Here is a 17,286-nt window from a genome sequence, read left to right as displayed (position 1 = left end):
GGGGGGGTGTAGTGTTGTATACAGGGAGGGGGGTGTAGTGCTGTATACAGTGTGGGGGGGTGTAGTGTTGTATACAGGGAGGGGGGTGTAGTGCTGTATACAGGGAGGGAGGTGTAGTGCTGTATACAGGGAGGGGGGGTGTAGTGCAGTATACAGTGTGGGGGGGTGTAGTGTTGTATACAGGGAGGGGGGTGTAGTGCTGTATACAGTGTGGGGGGGGTGTAGTGTTGTATACAGGGAGGGGGGTGTAGTGCTGTATACAGGGCGGGGGTGTAGTGCTGTATACAGGGAGGGGGGTATAGTGTTGTATATAAGGAGGGGGTGTAGTGCTGCATACATGGAGGGGGGTGCAGTGCTGTATACAGTGAGAGGGGGTGTAGTGCTGTATACAGTGAAAGGGGTGTAGTGCTGTATACAGTGAAAGGGGTGTAGTGCTGTATACAGTGAGAGGGGGTGTAGTGCTGTATACAGGGAGGGGGGGTGTAGTGCTGTATACAGGGAGGGAGGTGTAGAGCTGTATACAGGGACAGGGAGGGAGGTGTAGTGCAGTATACAGTGAGAGGGGGTGTAGTGCTGTATACAGGGAGGGGGGTGTAGTGTTGTATATAAGGAGGGGGTGTAGTGCTGTATACAGGGAGGGGGGGATGTAGTGCTGTATACAGTGTGTGGGGGTGTAGTGCTGTATACAGCGAGGGGGGGGTGTAGTGCTGTATACAGGGAGGGGGGTGTAGTGCTGTATACAGGGAGGGGGGTGTAGTGTTGTATATAAGGAGGGGGTGTAGTGCTGTATACAGGGAGGGGGGGGATGTAGTGCTGTATACAGTGTGTGGGGGTGTAGTGCTGTATACAGTGAGGGGGGGGGGTGTAGTGCTGTATACAGCGAGGGGGGTGTAGTGTTGTATATAAGGAGGGGGTGTAGTGCTGTATACAGGGAGGGGGTGTAGTGCTGTATACAGGGAGGGAGGTGTAGTGCTGTATACAGGGAGGGGGGGTGTAGTGCTGTATACAGTGTGGAGGGGGTGTAGTGCTGTATACAGGGAGGGGGGGTGTAGTGCTGTATACAGGGAGGGGGGTGTAGTGTTGTATATAAGGAGGGGGTGTAGTGCTGTATACAGGGAGGGAGGTGTAGTGCTGTATACAGGGAGGGGGGGGGTGTAGTGCAGTATACAGTGTGGGGGGGTGTAGTGTTGTATACAGGGAGGGGGGTGTAGTGCTGTATACAGTGTGGGGGGGGTGTAGTGTTGTATACAGGGAGGGGGGTGTAGTGCTGTATACAGGGAGGGAGGTGTAGTGCTGTATACAGGGAGGGGGGGGGTGTAGTGCAGTATACAGTGTGGGCCTGGGGGGGTGTAGTGTTGTATACAGGGAGGGGGTGTAGTGCTGTATACAGGGAGGATAGGTTATATGGTAACATAGTAGTACATGGAGACACTGCTACTTACCTCTGGTGACGTCATGGTTCAGAGTAATGACGCAGAAGTGACGTCATCCAGAGAGCAATGAGCGAGTAGACCCCACCGGAAATGATAGTACTCTGACACAGGAGGTCTTCATCATCTGGCTACTAGAACATGGCGGCCCGCAGTCACTGTGTACAAGCCGGGTGCTCGGCTCACTACGGGGGACCATCACACGCCAGGTGCCCGAGTAACTGCGCATGCGCGGGTCACTTCTGCTTCTGCTAATGGTATTGGACACTGCGCATGCGCGATAGGTGTAGACGCATGCGCAGTGCGGCTCCTGCTCTGCCGGGGAGAAGCGGAGACCGGAGACCGGTGAGATGGGGAGACCGGGGGTGATGTCATGTGTGTGTATGCAGCTGACAGCAGCCGGGCATGCTGGTACCTGTGGTTCCCCACTGCTGGTCTCAGCCTGGTATAGGAGTGTGGGGTCCTGACACCGGGCATGCTGGTACCTGTGGTTCCCCAGTGCTGGTCTCAGCCTGGTATAGGAGTGTGGGGTCCTGACACCGGGCATGCTGGTACCTGTGGTTCCTCCACTGCTGGTCTCAACCTGTTATATGAGTTATGACACCGGGCATGCTGGTACCTGTGGTTCCCCCACCGCTGGTCTCAGCCTGGTATAGGAGTGTGGGGTCCTGACACCGGGCATGCTGTTACCTGTGGTTCCCCACCGCTGGGCTCAGCCTGGTATAGGAGTGTGGGGTCCTGACACTGGGCATGCTGTTACCTGTGGTTCCCCCACCGCTGGGCTCAGCCTGGTATAGGAGTGTGGGGGTCCTGACACCGGGCATGCTGGTACCTGTGGTTCCCCAGTGCTGGTCTCAGCCTGGTATAGGAGTGTGGGGTCCTGACACCGGGCATGCTGGTACCTGTGGTTCCCCAGTGCTGGTCTCAGCCTGGTATAGGAGTGTGGGGTCCTGACACCGGGCATGCTGGTACCTGTGGTTCCCCAGTGCTGGTCTCAGCCTGGTATAGGAGTGTGGGGTCCTGACACCGAGCATGCTGGTACCTGTGGTTCCCCCACCGCTGTGCTCAGCCTGGTATAGGAGTGTGGGGTCCTGACACCGGGCATGCTGGTGCTTGTGGTACCCCCACTGCTGGTCTCAACCTGGTATAGGAGTCCTGACACCGGGCATGCTGGTACCTGTGGTCCCCCCACCGCTGGTCTCAGCCTGGTATAGGAGTGTGGAGGTCCTGACACCGGGCATGCTGGTACCTGTGGTTCTCCCACCGCTGGGCTCAGCCTGGTATAGGAGTGTGGAGGTCCTGACACCGGGCATGCTGGTGCTTGTGGTTCCCCCACCGCTGGGCTCAGCCTGGTATAGGAGTGTGGGGTTCCTGACACAGGGCATGCTGGTACCTGTGGTTCCTTCACTGCTGGTCTCAACCTGGTATAGGAGTCCTGACACCGGGCATGCTGGTACCTATGGTTCCCCCATTGCGGGCCCAGCCTGGTATAGGAGCGCTCCCCTATGTGGTTCATGACAGCCGGACAAGTCTCCAACTGTCACTCACCTCCTCTTTGCTCCTCTCCATATCTTCATCTCCTTGCCGTGTCCTCTCCTCTCTCCCTTTATTAGTCACTTCTTCTCTCTGCCTCTGCTTCCTCCTCTCCTCTCTCAGCCTCTCCCTTGCTGCCTCCTCTCCTCTCTCAGCCTCTCCCTTGCTGCCTCCTCTCCTCTCTCAGCCTCTCCTTTGCTTCCACCTCTCCTCTCTCAGCCTCACTCTTGCTGCTTCCTCTCCTCTCTCAGCCTCTCCCTTGCTTGCTCATCTCCTCTCTCAGCCTCTCCCTTGCTGCCTACTCTCCTCTCTCAGCCTCTCCCTTGCTTCCACCTCTCCTCTCACAGCCTCACCCTTGCTGCTTCCTCTCCTCTCTCAGCCTCTCCCTTGCTTCCTCCTCTCCTCTCTCAGCCTCTCTCTCGCTTCCTCCTCTCCTCTCTCAGCCTCTCCCTCGCTTCCTCCTCTCCTCTCTCAGCCTCTCCCTCGCTTCCTCCTCTCCTCTCTCAGCCTCTTCCTTGCTTCCTCCTCTCCTCTCTCAGCCTCTTCCTTGCTTCCTCCTCTCCTCTCTCAGCCTCTGCCTTGCTTCCTCCTCTCCTCTCTCAGCCTCTCCCTCGCTTCCTCCTCTCCTCTCTCAGCCTCTCCCTTGCTTTCTCTTCTCCTCTCTTAGCCTCTGCCTTGCTTCCTCCTCTCCTCTCTCTCAGCCTCTCCCTTGCTTCCTCCTCTCCTCTCTCAGCCTCTGCCTTGCTTCCTTTTCTCCTCTCTCAGCCTCTCCCTTGCTTCCTCCTCTCCTCTCTCAGCCTCTGCCTTGCTGCCTCCTCTTTTCACTCAGCCTCTCCCTTGCTGCCTACTCTCCTCTCTCAGCCTCTGCCTTCTCTCCTCTCTCAGCCTCTGCCTTGCTTCCTCCTTTCCTCTCTCAGCCTCTGCCTTGCTTCCTCCTCTCCTCTCTCTCAGCCTCTCCCTTGCTGCTTCCTCTCCTCTCTCAGCCTCTCCCTTGCTTCCTCCTCTCTCAGCCTCTGCCTCGCTTCCTCCACTCCTCTCTCAACCTCTGCCTTGCTTCCTCCACTCCTCTCTCAGCCTCTGCCTTGCTTCCTCCTCTCCTCTCTCAGCCTCTCCCTTGCTGCTTCCTCTCCTCTCTCAGCCTCTCCCTCGCTTCCTCCTCTCTCAGCCTCTGCCTTGCTTCCTCCACTCCTCTCTCAGCCTCTCCCTTGCTGCTTCCTCTCCTCTCTCAGCCTCTCCCTTGCTTCCTCCTCTCCTCTCTCAGCCCCTCCCTCGCTTCCTCCTCTCCTCTCTCAGCCTCTGCCTCGCTTCCTCCTCTCTTCTCTCAGCCTCTGCCTTGCTTCCTCCTCTCCTCTCTCAGCCTCTCCTTGCTGCTTCCTCTCCTCTCTCAGCCTCTCCCTTGCTTCCTCCTCTCCTCTCTCAGCCTCTCCCTCGCTTCTTCCTCTCCTCTCTCAGCCTCTGCCTTCCTCCTCTCTCAGCCTCTCCCTTGCTTCCTCCTCTCCTCTCTCAGCCTCTGCCTTGCTTCCTCCTCTCTTCTCTCAGCCTCTCCCTTGCTTCCTCCTCTCCTCTCTCAGCCTCTCCCTCGCTTCCTCCTATCTTCTCTCAGCCTCTCCCTTGCTTCCTACTCTCCTCTCTCAGCCTCTCCTTTGCTTCCTCCTCTCCTCTCTCAGCCTCTCCCTCGCTTCCTCCTCTCCTCTCTCAGCCTCTGCCTTGCTTCCTCCTCTCCTCTCTCAGCCTCTTCCTTGCTTCCTCCTCTCTCAGCCTCTCCCTTGCTTCCTCCTCTCCTCTCTCAGCCTCTCCCTCGCTTCCTCCTCTCCTCTCTCAGCCTCTGCCTTGCTTCCTCCTCTCCTCTCTCAGCCTCTCCCTTGCTTCCTCCTCTCTCAGCTTCTCCTTTGCTTCCTCCTCTCCTCTCTCGGCCTCTCCCTCGCTTCTTCCTCTCCTCTCTCAGCCTCTGCCTTGCTTCCTCCTCTCTCAGCCTCTCCCTTGCTTCCTCCTCTCCTCTCTCAGCCTCTCCATCGCTTACTCCTCTCCTCTCTCAGCCTCTTCCTTGCTTCCTCCTCTCCTCTCTCAGCCTCTGCCTTGCTTCCTCCTCTCCTCTCTCAGCCTCTGCCTTGCTTCCTCCTCTCCTCTCTCAGCCTCTCCCTCGCTTCCTCCTCTCCTCTCTCAGCCTCTCCCTTGCTTCCTCTTCTCCTCTTTCAGCCTCTGCCTCGCTTCCTTCTATCCTCTCTCAGCCTCTGCCTCGCTTCCTTCTATCCTCTCTCAGCCTCTCCCTTGCTTCCTCCTCTCCTCTCTCAGCCTCTGCCTCGCTTCCTTCTATCCTCTCTCAGCCTCTCCCTTGCTTCCTCCTCTCCTCTCTCAGCCTCTCCCTCGCCTCCGCCTCTCCCTCGCCTCCTCTCTCCACATCTCCCTTGTTTCCTCTCTTTGCCTCCTCTCTTCTGTCCCTCACCGCCTTTCCTCTCTTAGCTGCACATGTAGCCGTCAGTTTATGTTTTAATCTTTGTTTCCTAAGTGGTCTCCTAGACACTAACCGTAGAACCTGCCAATTGACCATGTGTTACTCCTCTTGTCCTCTAGGTGGTGCTATCTGCAGCCCTGGCTTTGTCTTGCCTGTTCCACCTTGACCCTAAAAAGTCAGAGAAGAGGCTGTGGAGTCAGGCACCAATCAGGCGACTGAAGATGAATGCATCTCAGCGGGTAGGTTACCAGGCCGCGTGTGCGTGACCGTTTGCTGAGGCGGAACCTCCGGGAGGAATTAGTTATACAGATGAGCGCACGCCCCATTGGCTGAATTGCTTCTTTATGCAGAGTCCTCTTCTCACCACTGTATATTATATTATTACATAACCTGCCAGGAAACAAGGGAGAGGCTGCTCTATCATTATAGAAAGGGAATGACATTGTGCCCCCCAAATCACGCCTGTGACAGGTCTGATGAATCCCCCCAACATCCCCAGTGCCCTCTCCCCTTATCCCCAGTGCCCTCTCCCCTTATCCCCAGTGTCCTCTCCCCTTATCCCCAGTGCCCTCTCCCCTTATCCCCAGTGCCCTCTCCCCTTATCCCCAGTGTCCTCTCCTCTTATCCCCAGTGTCCTCTCCTCTTATCCCCAGTGTCCTCTCCTCTTATCCCCAGTGCCCTCTCCCCTTATCCCCAGTGCCCTCTCCCCTTATCCCCAGTGTCCTCTCCCCTTATCCCCAGTGTCCTCTCCCCTTATCCCCAGTGTCCTCTCCCCTTATCCCCAGTGTCCTCTCCCCATATCCCAGTGCCCTCTCCCCTTATCCCCAGTGCCCTCTCCCCATATCCCAGTGCCCTCTCCCCTTATCCCCAGTGTCCTCTCCCCTTATCCCCAGTGCCCTCTCCCCATATCCCAGTGCCCTCTCCCCTTATCCCCAGTGTCCTCTCCCCTTATCCCCAGTGTCCTCTCCCCTTATCCCCAGTGTCCTCTCCCCTTATCCCCAGTGTCCTCTCCCCATTTCCCCAGTGCCCTCTCCCCTTATCCCCAGTGCCCTCTCCCCTTATCCCCAGTGTCCTCTCCCCTTATCCCCAGTTCCCTCTCCCCTTATCCCCAGTGCCCTCTCCCCTTATCTCCAGTGCCCTCTCCCCTTATCCCCAGTGTCCTCTCCCCTTATCCCCAGTGTCCTCTCCCCTTATCCCCAGTGTCCTCTCCCCTTATCCCCAGTGCCCTCTCCCCTTATCCCCAGTGCCCTCTCCCCTTATCCCCAGTGTCCTCTCCCCTTATCCCCAGTGTCCTCTCCCCTTATCCCCAGTGCCCTCTCCCCTTATCCCCAGTGTCCTCTCCCCTTATCCCCAGTGCCCTCTCCCCTTATCCCCAGTGTCCTCTCCCCTTATCCCCAGTGTCCTTTCCCCTTATCCCCAGTGTCCTCTCCCCATATCCCCAGTGCCCTCTCCCCTTATCCCCAGTGTCCTCTGCCCTTATCCCCAGTTCCCTCTCCCCTTATCCCCAGTGTCCTCTCCCCTTATCCCCAGTGCCCTCTCCCCTTATCCCCAGTGCCCTCTCCCCTTATCCCCAGTTCCCTCTCCCCTTATTCCCAGTGCCCTCTCCCCTTATCCCCAGTGTCCTCTCCCCATATCCCCAGTGCCCTCTCCCCTTATCCCCAGTGTCCTCTCCCCTTATCCCCAGTGTCCTCTCCCCTTATCCCCAGTTCCCTCTCCCCTTATCCCCAGTGCCCTCTCCCCTTATCCCCAGTGTCCTCTCCCCATATCCCCAGTGCCCTCTCCCCTTATCCCCAGTGCCCTCTCCCCTTATCCCCAGTGTCCTCTCTTCTTATCCCCAGTGTCCTCTCCCCATATCCCCAGTGTCCTCTCTTCTTATCCCCAGTGTCCTCTCCTCTTATCCCCAGTGCCCTCTCCCCATATCCCAGTGCCCTCTCCCCATATCCCAGTGTCCTCTCCCCATATACCCAGTGCCCTCTCCTCTTATCCCCAGTGTCCTCTCCCCTTATCCCCAGTGTCCTCTCCTCTTATCCCCAGTGCCCTCTCCTCTTATCCCCAGTGCCCTCTCCCCTTATCCCCAGTGCCCTCTCTTCTTATCCCCAGTGCCCTCTCCCCTTATCCCCAGTGCCCTCTCCCCATATCTCCAGTGCCCTCTCCTCTTATCCCCAGTGCCCTCTCCCCTTATCCCCAGTGTCCTCTCCTCTTATCCCCAGTGCCCTCTCCCCTTATCCCCAGTGCCCTATCCCCAGTGCCCTCTCCCCTTATCCCCAGTGCCCTCTCCCCATATCTCCAGTGTCCTCTCCCCTTATCCCCATGCCCTCTCCCCTTATCCCCAGTGTCCTCTCCCCTTATCCCCAGTGTCCTCTCCCCTTATCCCCAGTGTCCTCTCCCCATATCTCCAGTGCCCTCTCCCCTTATCCCCAGTGTCCTCTCCCCTTATCCCCAGTGTCCTCTCCCCTTATCCCCAGTGTCCTCTCCCCTTATCCCCAGTGCCCTCTCCCCTTATGCCCAGTGTCCTCTCCCCTTATGCCCAGTGTCCTCTCCCCTTATCCCAGTGCCCTCTCCCCTTATCCCCAGTGTCCTCTCCCCTTATCTCCAGTGTCCTCTCCCCTTATCTCCAGTGTCCTCTCCCCTTATCCCCAGTGCCCTCTCCCCATATCCCAGTGCCCATATCCCAGTGTCCTCTCCCCTTATCCCAGTGTCCTCTCCCCTTATCCCCAGTGTCCTCTCCCCTTATCCCCAGTGTCCTCTCCCCATATCCCAGTGCCCTCTCCCCTTATCTCCAGTGCCATCTCCCCATATCCCCAGTGCCCTCTCCCCTTATCCCCAGTGCCCTCTCCCCTTATCCCCAGTGCCCTCTCCCCTTATCCCCAGTGCCCTCTCCCCTTATCCCCAGTGCCCTCTCCCCTTATCCCCAGTGCCCTCTCCCCTTATCCCCAGTGCCCTCTCCCCTTATCCCCAGTGCCCTCTCCTCTTATCCCCAGTGCCCTCTCCCCTTATCCCCAGTGTCCTCTCCCCATATTCCCATTCCCTCTACCCTAATCCCCAGTGCCCTCTCCCCTTATCCCCAGTGTCCTCTCCCCTTATCCCCAGTGCCCTCTCCCCTTATCCCCAGTGTCCTCTCCCCTTATCCCCAGTGTCCTCTCCCCTTATCCCCAGTGTCCTCTCCCCTTATCCCCAGTGTCCTCTCCTCTTATCCCCAGTGCCCTCTCCTCTTATCCCCAGTGTCCTCTCCTCTTATCCCCAGTGCCCTCTCCCCTTATCCCCAGTGTCCTCTCCCCTTATCCCCAGTGCCCTCTCCCCTTATCTCCAGTGCCCTCTCCCCTTATCCCCAGTGCCCTCTCCCCTTTTCCCCAGTGCCCTCTCCCCATATCCCAGTGTCCTCTCCCCTTATCCCCAGTGTCCTCTCCCCTTATCCCCAGTGCCCTCTCCCCATATCCCCAGTGCTCTCTCCCCTTATCCCCAGTGCCCTCTCCCCTTCTCCCCAGTGTCCTCTCCCCTTATCCCCAGTGTCCTCTCCCCTTATCCCCAGTGTCCTCTCCCCTTATCCCCAGTGTCCTCTCCCCTTATCCCCAGTGTCCTCTCCTCTTATCCCCAGTGCCCTCTCCTCTTATCCCCAGTGTCCTCTCCTCTTATCCCCAGTGCCCTCTCCCCTTATCCCCAGTGTCCTCTCCCCTTATCCCCAGTGCCCTCTCCCCTTATCTCCAGTGCCCTCTCCCCTTATCCCCAGTGCCCTCTCCCCTTTTCCCCAGTGCCCTCTCCCCATATCCCAGTGTCCTCTCCCCTTATCCCCAGTGTCCTCTCCCCTTATCCCCAGTGCCCTCTCCCCTTATCTCCAGTGTCCTCTCCCCTTATCCCCAGTGCCCTCTCCCCATATCCCAGTGCCCTCTCCCCTTATCCCCAGAGCCCTCTCCCCTTATCCCAGTGCCCTCTCCCCATATCCCCAGTGCCCTCTCCCCTTCTCCCCAGTGCCCTCTCCCCTTCTCCCCAGTGTCCTCTCCCCTTATCCCCAGTGTCCTCTCCCCTTATCCCCAGTGTCCTCTCCCCTTATCCCCAGTGTCCTCTCCCCTTATCCCCAGTGTCCTCTCCTCTTATCCCCAGTGCCCTCTCCCCTTATCCCCAGTGCCCTCTCCCCTTATCCCCAGTGCCCTCTCCCCATATCCCCAGTGCCCTCTCCCCATATCCCCAGTTTCCTCTCTTCTTATCCCCAGTGCCCTCTCCCCTTATTCCCAGTGCCCTCTCCCCTTATCCCCAGTGCCCTCTCCCCTTATCCCCAGTGTCCTCTCCTCTTATCCCCAGTGTCCTCTCCTCTTATCCCCAGTGTCCTCTCCTCTTATCCCCAGTGTCCTCTCCCCTTATCCCCAGTGCCCTCTCCCCTTATCCCCAGTGCCCTCTCCTCTTATCCCCAGTGCCCTCTCCTCTTATCCCCAGTGCCCTCTCCCCTTATCCCCAGTGCCCTCTCCCCTTATCCCCAGTGCCCTCTCCCCTTATCCCCAGTGCCCTCTCCCCTTATCCCCAGTGTCCTCTCCCCTTATCCCCATGCCCTCTCCCCTTATCCCCAGTGTCCTCTCCCCTTATCCCCAGTGCCCTCTCCCCTTATCCCCAGTGCCCTCTCCCCTTATCCCCAGTGTCCTCTCCCCTTATCCCCATTCCCTCTCCCCTTATCCCCAGTGTCCTCTCCCCATATCCCCAGTGCCCTCTCCTCTTATCCCCAGTGCCCTCTCTTCTTATCCCCAGTGCCCTCTCCCCATATCCCCATTCCCTCTCCCCTTATCCCCAGTGTCCTCTCCCCATATCCCCAGTGCCCTCTCCTCTTATCCCCTGTGCCCTCTCCTCTTATCCCCAGTGCCCTCTCCCCTTATCCCCAGTGCCCTCTCCCCTTATCCACAGTGCCCTCTCCCCATATCCCCAGTTTCCTCTCTTCTTATCCCCAGTGCCCTCTCCCCATATCTCTAGTGCCCTCTCCCCTTATTCCCAGTGTCCTCTCCCCTTATCCCCAGTGTCCTCTCCTCTTATCCCCAGTGCCCTCTCCTCTTATCCCCAGTGCCCCTCTCCCCTTATCCCCAGTGCCCTCTCCCCTTATCCCCAGTGCCCTCTCCCCATATCCCCAGTGTCCTCTCTTCTTATCCCCAGTGCCCTCTCCCCATATCTCCAGTGCCCTCTCCCCTTATTCCCAGTGCCCTCTCCCCTTATCCCCAGTGCCCTCTCCCCTTATCCCCAGTGTCCTCTCCTCTTATCCCCAGTGCCCTCTCCCCTTATCCCCAGTGCCCTATCCCCAGTGCCCTCTCCCCTTATCCCCAGTGCCCTCTCCCCATATCTCCAGTGTCCTCTCCCCTTATCCCCATGCCCTCTCCCCTTATCCCCAGTGTCCTCTCCCCTTATCCCCAGTGTCCTCTCCCCTTATCCCAGTGCCCTCTCCCCATATCTCCAGTGCCCTCTCCCCTTATCCCCAGTGTCCTCTCCCCTTATCCCCAGTGTCCTCTCCCCTTATCCCCAGTGTCCTCTCCCCTTATCCCCAGTGCCCTCTCCCCTTATGCCCAGTGTCCTCTCCCCTTATGCCCAGTGTCCTCTCCCCTTATCTCCAGTGTCCTCTCCCCTTATCTCCAGTGTCCTCTCCCCTTATCCCCAGTGCCCTCTCCCCATATCCCAGTGCCCTCTCCCCTTATCCCCAGTGCCCATATCCCAGTGTCCTCTCCCCTTATCCCAGTGTCCTCTCCCCTTATCCCAGTGTCCTCTCCCCTTATCCCCAGTGTCCTCTCCCCATATCCCAGTGCCCTCTCCCCTTATCTCCAGTGCCATCTCCCCATATCCCCAGTGCCCTCTCCCCTTATCCCCCAGTGCCCTCTCCCCTTATCCCCAGTGTCCTCTCCCCTTATCTCCAGTGCCCTCTCCCCCTTATCCCCAGTGCCCTCTCCCCTTATCCCCAGTGCCCTCTCCCCTTATCCCCAGTGCCCTCTCCTCTTATCCCCAGTGCCCTCTCCCCCTTATCCCCAGTGTCCTCTCCCCATATCCCCAGTGTCCTCTCCCCATATCCCCAGTGTTCTCTCCCCTTATCCCCAGTGCCCTCTCCCCTTATCCCCAGTGTCCTCTCCCCTTATCCCCAGTGTCCTCTCCCCCTTCTCCCCAGTGTCCTCTCCCCTTCTCCCCAGTGCCCTCTCCCCTTATCCCAGTGTTCTCCCCTTATCCCCAGTGTCCTCTCCCCTTATCCCCAGTGTCCTCTCCCCTTATCCCCAGTGCCCTCTCCCCTTATCCCCAGTGCCCTCTCTTCTTATCCCCAGTGCCCTCTCCCCATATCCCCATTCCCTCTCCCCTTATCCCCAGTGTCCTCTCCCCATATCCCCAGTGTCCTCTCCCCATATCCCCAGTGCCCTCTCCTCTTATCCCCAGTGCCCTCTCCCCTTATCCCCAGTGCCCTCTCCCCTTATCCCCAGTGCCCTCTCCCCATATCCCCAGTTTCCTCTCTTCTTATCCCCAGTGCCCTCTCCCCATATCTCCAGTGCCCTCTCCCCTTATTCCCAGTGCCCTCTCCCCTTATCCCCAGTGCCCTCTCCCCTTATCCCCAGTGTCCTCTCCTCTTATCCCCAGTGTCCTCTCCTCTTATCCCCAGTGTCCTCTCCTCTTATCCCCAGTGTCCTCTCCCCTTATCCCCAGTGCCCTCTCCCCTTATCCCCAGTGCCCTCTCCTCTTATCCCCAGTGCCCTCTCCTCTTATCCCCAGTGCCCTCTCCCCTTATCCCCAGTGCCCTCTCCCCTTATCCCCAGTGCCCTCTCCCCTTATCCCCAGTGCCCTCTCCCCTTAACCCCCGTGTCCTCTCCCCTTATCCCCATGCCCTCTCCCCTTATCCCCAGTGTCCTCTCCCCTTATCCCAGTGCCCTCTCCCCATATCTCCAGTGCCCTCTCCCCATATCTCCAGTGCCCTCTCCCCTTATCCCCAGTGTCCTCTCCCCTTATCCCCAGTGCCCTCTCCCCTTATCCCCAGTGTCCTCTCCCCTTATCCCCAGTGCCCTCTCCCCATATCCCCAGTGCCCTCTCCCCTTATCCCCAGTGTCCTCTCCCCTTATCCCCAGTGTCCTCTCCCCTTATCCCCAGTGTCCTCTCCCCTTTTCCCCAGTGTCCTCTCCCCTTATCCCCATGCCCTCTCCCCTTATCCCCAGTGTCCTCTCCCCTTATCCCAGTGCCCTCTCCCCATATCTCCAGTGCCCTCTCCCCATATCTCCAGTGCCCTCTCCCCTTATCCCCAGTGTCCTCTCCCCTTATCCCCAGTGCCCTCTCCCCTTATCCCCAGTGTCCTCTCCCCTTATCCCCAGTGCCCTCTCCCCATATCCCCAGTGCCCTCTCCCCTTATCCCCAGTGTCCTCTCCCCTTATCCCCAGTGTCCTCTCCCCTTATCCCCAGTGTCCTCTCCCCTTTTCCCCAGTGTCCTCTCCCCTTATCCCCAGTGCCCTCTCCCCTTATCCCCAGTGCCCTCTCCCCTTATCCCCAGTGCCCTCTCTTCTTATCCCCAGTGCCCTCTCCCCATATCTCCATTCCCTCTCCCCTTATCCCCAGTGTCCTCTCCCCATATCCCCAGTGCCCTCTCCTCTTATCCCCAGTGCCCTCTCCTCTTATCCCCAGTGCCCTCTCCCCTTATCCCCAGTGCCCTCTCCCCTTATCCCCAGTGCCCTCTCCCCATATCCCCAGTTTCCTCTCTTCTTATCCCAGTGCCCTCTCTTCTTATCCCCAGTGCCCTCTCCCCATATCCCCAGTGCCCTCTCTTCTTATCCCCAGTGCCCTCTCCCCATATCTCCAGTGCCCTCTCCCCTTATTCCCAGTGGCCTCTCCCCTTATCCCCAGTGCCCTCTCCCCTTATCCCCAGTGTCCTCTCCTCTTATCCCCAGTGTCCTCTCCTCTTATCCCAGTGTCCTCTCCTCTTATCCCCAGTGTCCTCTCCCCTTATCCCCAGTGCCCTCTCCCCTTATCCCCAGTGCCCTCTCCTCTTATCCCCAGTGCCCTCTCCTCTTATCCCCAGTGCCCTCTCCCCTTATCCCCAGTGCCCTCTCCCCTTATCCCCAGTGTCCTCTCCCCTTATCCCCATGCCCTCTCCCCTTATCCCCAGTGTCCTCTCCCCTTATCCCAGTGCCCTCTCCCCATATCTCCAGTGCCCTCTCCCCATATCTCCAGTGCCCTCTCCCCTTATCCCCAGTGTCCTCTCCCCTTATCCCCAGTGCCCTCTCCCCTTATCCCCAGTGTCCTCTCCCCTTATCCCCAGTGCCCTCTCCCCATATCCCCAGTGCCCTCTCCCCTTATCCCCAGTGTCCTCTCCCCTTATCCCCAGTGTCCTCTCCCCTTATCCCCAGTGTCCTCTCCCCTTATCCCCAGTGCCCTCTCCCCTTATCCCCAGTGCCCTCTCCCCTTATCCCCAGTGCCCTCTCCCCTTATCCCCAGTGTCCTCTCCCCTTATCCCCAGTGCCCTCTCCCCTTATCCCCAGTGCCCTCTCCCCTTATCCCCAGTGTCCTCTCCCCTTATCCCCAGTGCCATCTCTCCATATCCCAGTGCCCTCTCCCCTTATCCCCAGTGTCCTCTCCCCATATCCCCAGTGTCCTCTCCCCATATCCCCAGTGTCCTCTCCCCTTATCCCCAGTGTCCTCTCCCCTTATCTCCAGTGTCCTCTCCCCATATCCCCATTCCCTCTCCCCTTATCCCCAGTGCCCTCTCCCCATATCCCCATTCCCTCTCCCCTTATCCCAGTGTCCTCTCCCCATATCCCCAGTGCCCTCTCCCCTTATCCCCAGTGCCCTCTCCCCTTATCCCCAGTGTCCTCTCCCCTTATCCCCAGTGCCCTCTCCCCTTATCCCCATTCCCTCTCCCCTTATCCCCAGTGTCCTCTCCCCTTATCCCCAGTGCCCTCTCCCCATATCTCCAGTGCCCTCTCCCCATATCTCCAGTGCCCTCTCCCCTTATCCCCAGTGCCCTCTCCCCTTATCCCCAGTGTCCTCTCCCCTTATCCCCAGTGCCCTCTCCCCTTATCCCCAGCGTCCTCTCCCCATATCCCAGTGCCCTCTCCCCTTATCCCCAGTGCCCTCTCCCCTTATCCCCAGCGTCCTCTCCCCATATCCCAGTGCCCTCTCTCCTTATCCCCAGTGCCCTCTCCCCTTATCCCCAGTGTCCTCTCCCCTTATCCCCAGTGTCCTCTCCCCTTATCCCCAGTGCCCTCTCCCCTTATCCCCAGTACCCTCTCCCCATATCCCCATTCCCTCTCCCCATATCCCCAGTGCCCTCTCCCCTTATCCCAGTGTCCTCTCCCCTTATCCCCAGTGTCCTCTCCCCATATCCCCAGTGCCCTCTCCCCTTATCCCCAGTGCCCTCTCCCCTTATCCCCAGTGCCCACTCCCCTTATCCCCAGTGCCCTCTCCCATTATCCCCAGTGTCCTCTCCCCATAACCCCAGTGCTCTCTCCCCTTATCCCCAGTGCCCTCTCCCCTTATCCCCAGTGCCCTCTCCCCTTATCTCCAGTGCCCTCTCCCCATATCTCCAGTGCCCTCTCCCCTTATCCCCAGTGTCCTCTCCCCTTATCCCCAGTGCCCTCTCCCCTTATCCCCAGTGTCCTCTCCCCTTATCCCCAGTGCCCTCTCCCCATATCCCCAGTGCCCTCTCCCCTTATCCCCAGTGTCCTCTCCCCTTATCCCCAGTGTCCTCTCCCCTTATCCCCAGTGTCCTCTCCCCTTATCCCCAGTGTCCTCTCCCCTTATCCCCAGTGTCCTCTCCCCTTATCCCCAGTGCCCTCTCCCCTTATCCCCAGTGCCCTCTCCCCTTATCCCCAGTGCCCTCTCCCCTTATCCCCAGTGTCCTCTCCCCTTATCCCCAGTGCCCTCTCCCCTTATCCCCAGTGCCCTCTCCCCTTATCCCCAGTGTCCTCTCCCCTTATCCCCAGTGCCATCTCTCCATATCCCAGTGCCCTCTCCCCTTATCCCCAGTGTCCTCTCCCCATATCCCCAGTGTCCTCTCCCCATATCCCCAGTGTCCTCTCCCCTTATCCCCAGTGTCCTCTCCCCTTATCTCCAGTGTCCTCTCCCCATATCCCCATTCCCTCTCCCCTTATCCCCAGTGCCCTCTCCCCATATCCCCATTCCCTCTCCCCTTATCCCAGTGTCCTCTCCCCATATCCCCAGTGCCCTCTCCCCTTATCCCCAGTGCCCTCTCCCCTTATCCCCAGTGTCCTCTCCCCTTATCCCCAGTGCCCTCTCCCCTTATCCCCATTCCCTCTCCCCTTATCCCCAGTGTCCTCTCCCCTTATCCCCAGTGCCCTCTCCCCATATCTCCAGTGCCCTCTCCCCATATCTCCAGTGCCCTCTCCCCTTATCCCCAGTGCCCTCTCCCCTTATCCCCAGTGTCCTCTCCCCTTATCCCCAGTGCCCTCTCCCCTTATCCCCAGCGTCCTCTCCCCATATCCCAGTGCCCTCTCCCCTTATCCCCAGTGCCCTCTCCCCTTATCCCCAGCGTCCTCTCCCCATATCCCAGTGCCCTCTCTCCTTATCCCCAGTGCCCTCTCCCCTTATCCCCAGTGTCCTCTCCCCTTATCCCCAGTGTCCTCTCCCCTTATCCCCAGTGCCCTCTCCCCTTATCCCCAGTACCCTCTCCCCATATCCCCATTCCCTCTCCCCATAATCCCCAGTGCCCTCTCCCCTTATCCCAGTGTCCTCTCCCCTTATCCCCAGTGTCCTCTCCCCATATCCCCAGTGCCCTCTCCCCTTATCCCCAGTGCCCTCTCCCCTTATCCCCAGTGCCCTCTCCCCTTATCCCCAGTGTCCTCTCCCCTTATCCCCAGTGCCCACTCCCCTTATCCCCAGTGCCCTCTCCCATTATCCCCAGTGTCCTCTCCCCATAACCCCAGTGCTCTCTCCCCTTATCCCCAGTGCCCTCTCCCCTTATCCCCAGTGCCCTCTCCCCTTATCCCCAGTGCCCTCTCCCCTTATCCCCATTCCCTCTCCCCTTATCCCCAGTGTCCTCTCCCCTTATCCCCAGTGCCCTCTCCCCTTATCCCCAGTGCCCTCTCCCCATATATCCAGTGCCCTCTCCCCTTATCCCCAGTGCCCTCTCCCCTTATCCCCCTTATCCCCAGTGCCCTCTCCCCATATTCCCAGTGCCCTCTCCCCATATTCCCTGTGCCCTCTCCCCTTATTCCCAGTGCCCTCTCCCCATATCCCCAGTGCCCTCTCCCCTTATCCCCAGTGCCCTCTCCCCTTATCCCCAGTGCCCTCTCCCCATATTCCCAGTGCCCTCTTCCCATATTCCCAGTGCCCTCTCCCCTTATTCCCAGTGCCCTCTCCCCTTATCCCAGTGCCCTCTTCCCTTATCCGCAGAGTCATTCTCTCCCGGAAAGTGTTATACACAGCACCAGTAAGATGACTTAGGGTCTGGTTATTGGCCTCCTGATCTCAGTAGTGCACCTGTCTCCCCTCCCCAGGCCGTGGTGTCCTTCACAGACGTGGCCGCATCATTCACAGAGGAGGAGTGGGATGTGCTGGAGGAGTGGCAGCGCAGTCTGTACGGGAATGTGATGCGGGAGATACACAACGTTCTGCTAGACCTAGGTGGGAGATTCTCTGTTCTGTCTTGTGTTACTGTTACCCAGGTGTACTAGTATGTCCGCAGAACCCATGCCAGCTCTGCTGGTTGTGCCAGTCGTGAGAGTGACTCTGGAGAGGCCGGGGGTTGTGGGAGTAACTCCGGAGAGGCCGGGGGTTGTGAGAGTAACTCCAGAGAGGCCGGGGGGTGTGAGAGTAACCCCGGGGGGGGGGGGGGGGGGGGGGAGTGGTGAGTGTAACACTGGGGAGGCCAGGGGTGTGTGAGAGCAACTCTGTGGAGGCCGGGGGTGTGTAAGAGCAACTCTGGGG

At 59.1% G+C, this 17,286-nt stretch overlaps 2 protein-coding genes across 2 annotated transcripts in view; one reads left to right on the top strand and one right to left on the bottom strand.

Moving 5' to 3' along the window:
- Positions 1 to 1,651, bottom strand: part of LOC134995530 (gastrula zinc finger protein xLCGF3.1-like) — a 44,268-nt gene extending 42,617 nt beyond the window's left edge. Inside the window, exon 1 of the mRNA XM_063951099.1 lies at positions 1,443 to 1,651. The gene's annotated coding sequence lies outside the window, so the exon portion shown is untranslated. The remainder of the gene's footprint in view (positions 1 to 1,442) is intronic.
- Positions 1,650 to 17,142, top strand: LOC134995531 (zinc finger protein 587B-like; the record flags this gene model as incomplete). Its single annotated transcript, XM_063951104.1, has 4 exons — positions 1,650 to 1,775; positions 5,535 to 5,654; positions 16,857 to 16,983; positions 17,045 to 17,142. Coding segments are annotated over exons 1-4 (417 nt in total), but the record flags the coding sequence as incomplete, so codon positions are not given.
- Between the last annotated feature and the right edge of the window lie 144 nt (positions 17,143 to 17,286).

Source organism: Pseudophryne corroboree, unplaced genomic scaffold, assembly GCF_028390025.1.
Source record: "Pseudophryne corroboree isolate aPseCor3 unplaced genomic scaffold, aPseCor3.hap2 scaffold_1394, whole genome shotgun sequence".
In the NCBI taxonomy this organism is placed as follows: domain Eukaryota; kingdom Metazoa; phylum Chordata; class Amphibia; order Anura; family Myobatrachidae; genus Pseudophryne; species Pseudophryne corroboree.
Note: the sequence above shows the minus strand (reverse complement) of the source record. Positions and strands in the feature narration are given on the sequence as shown.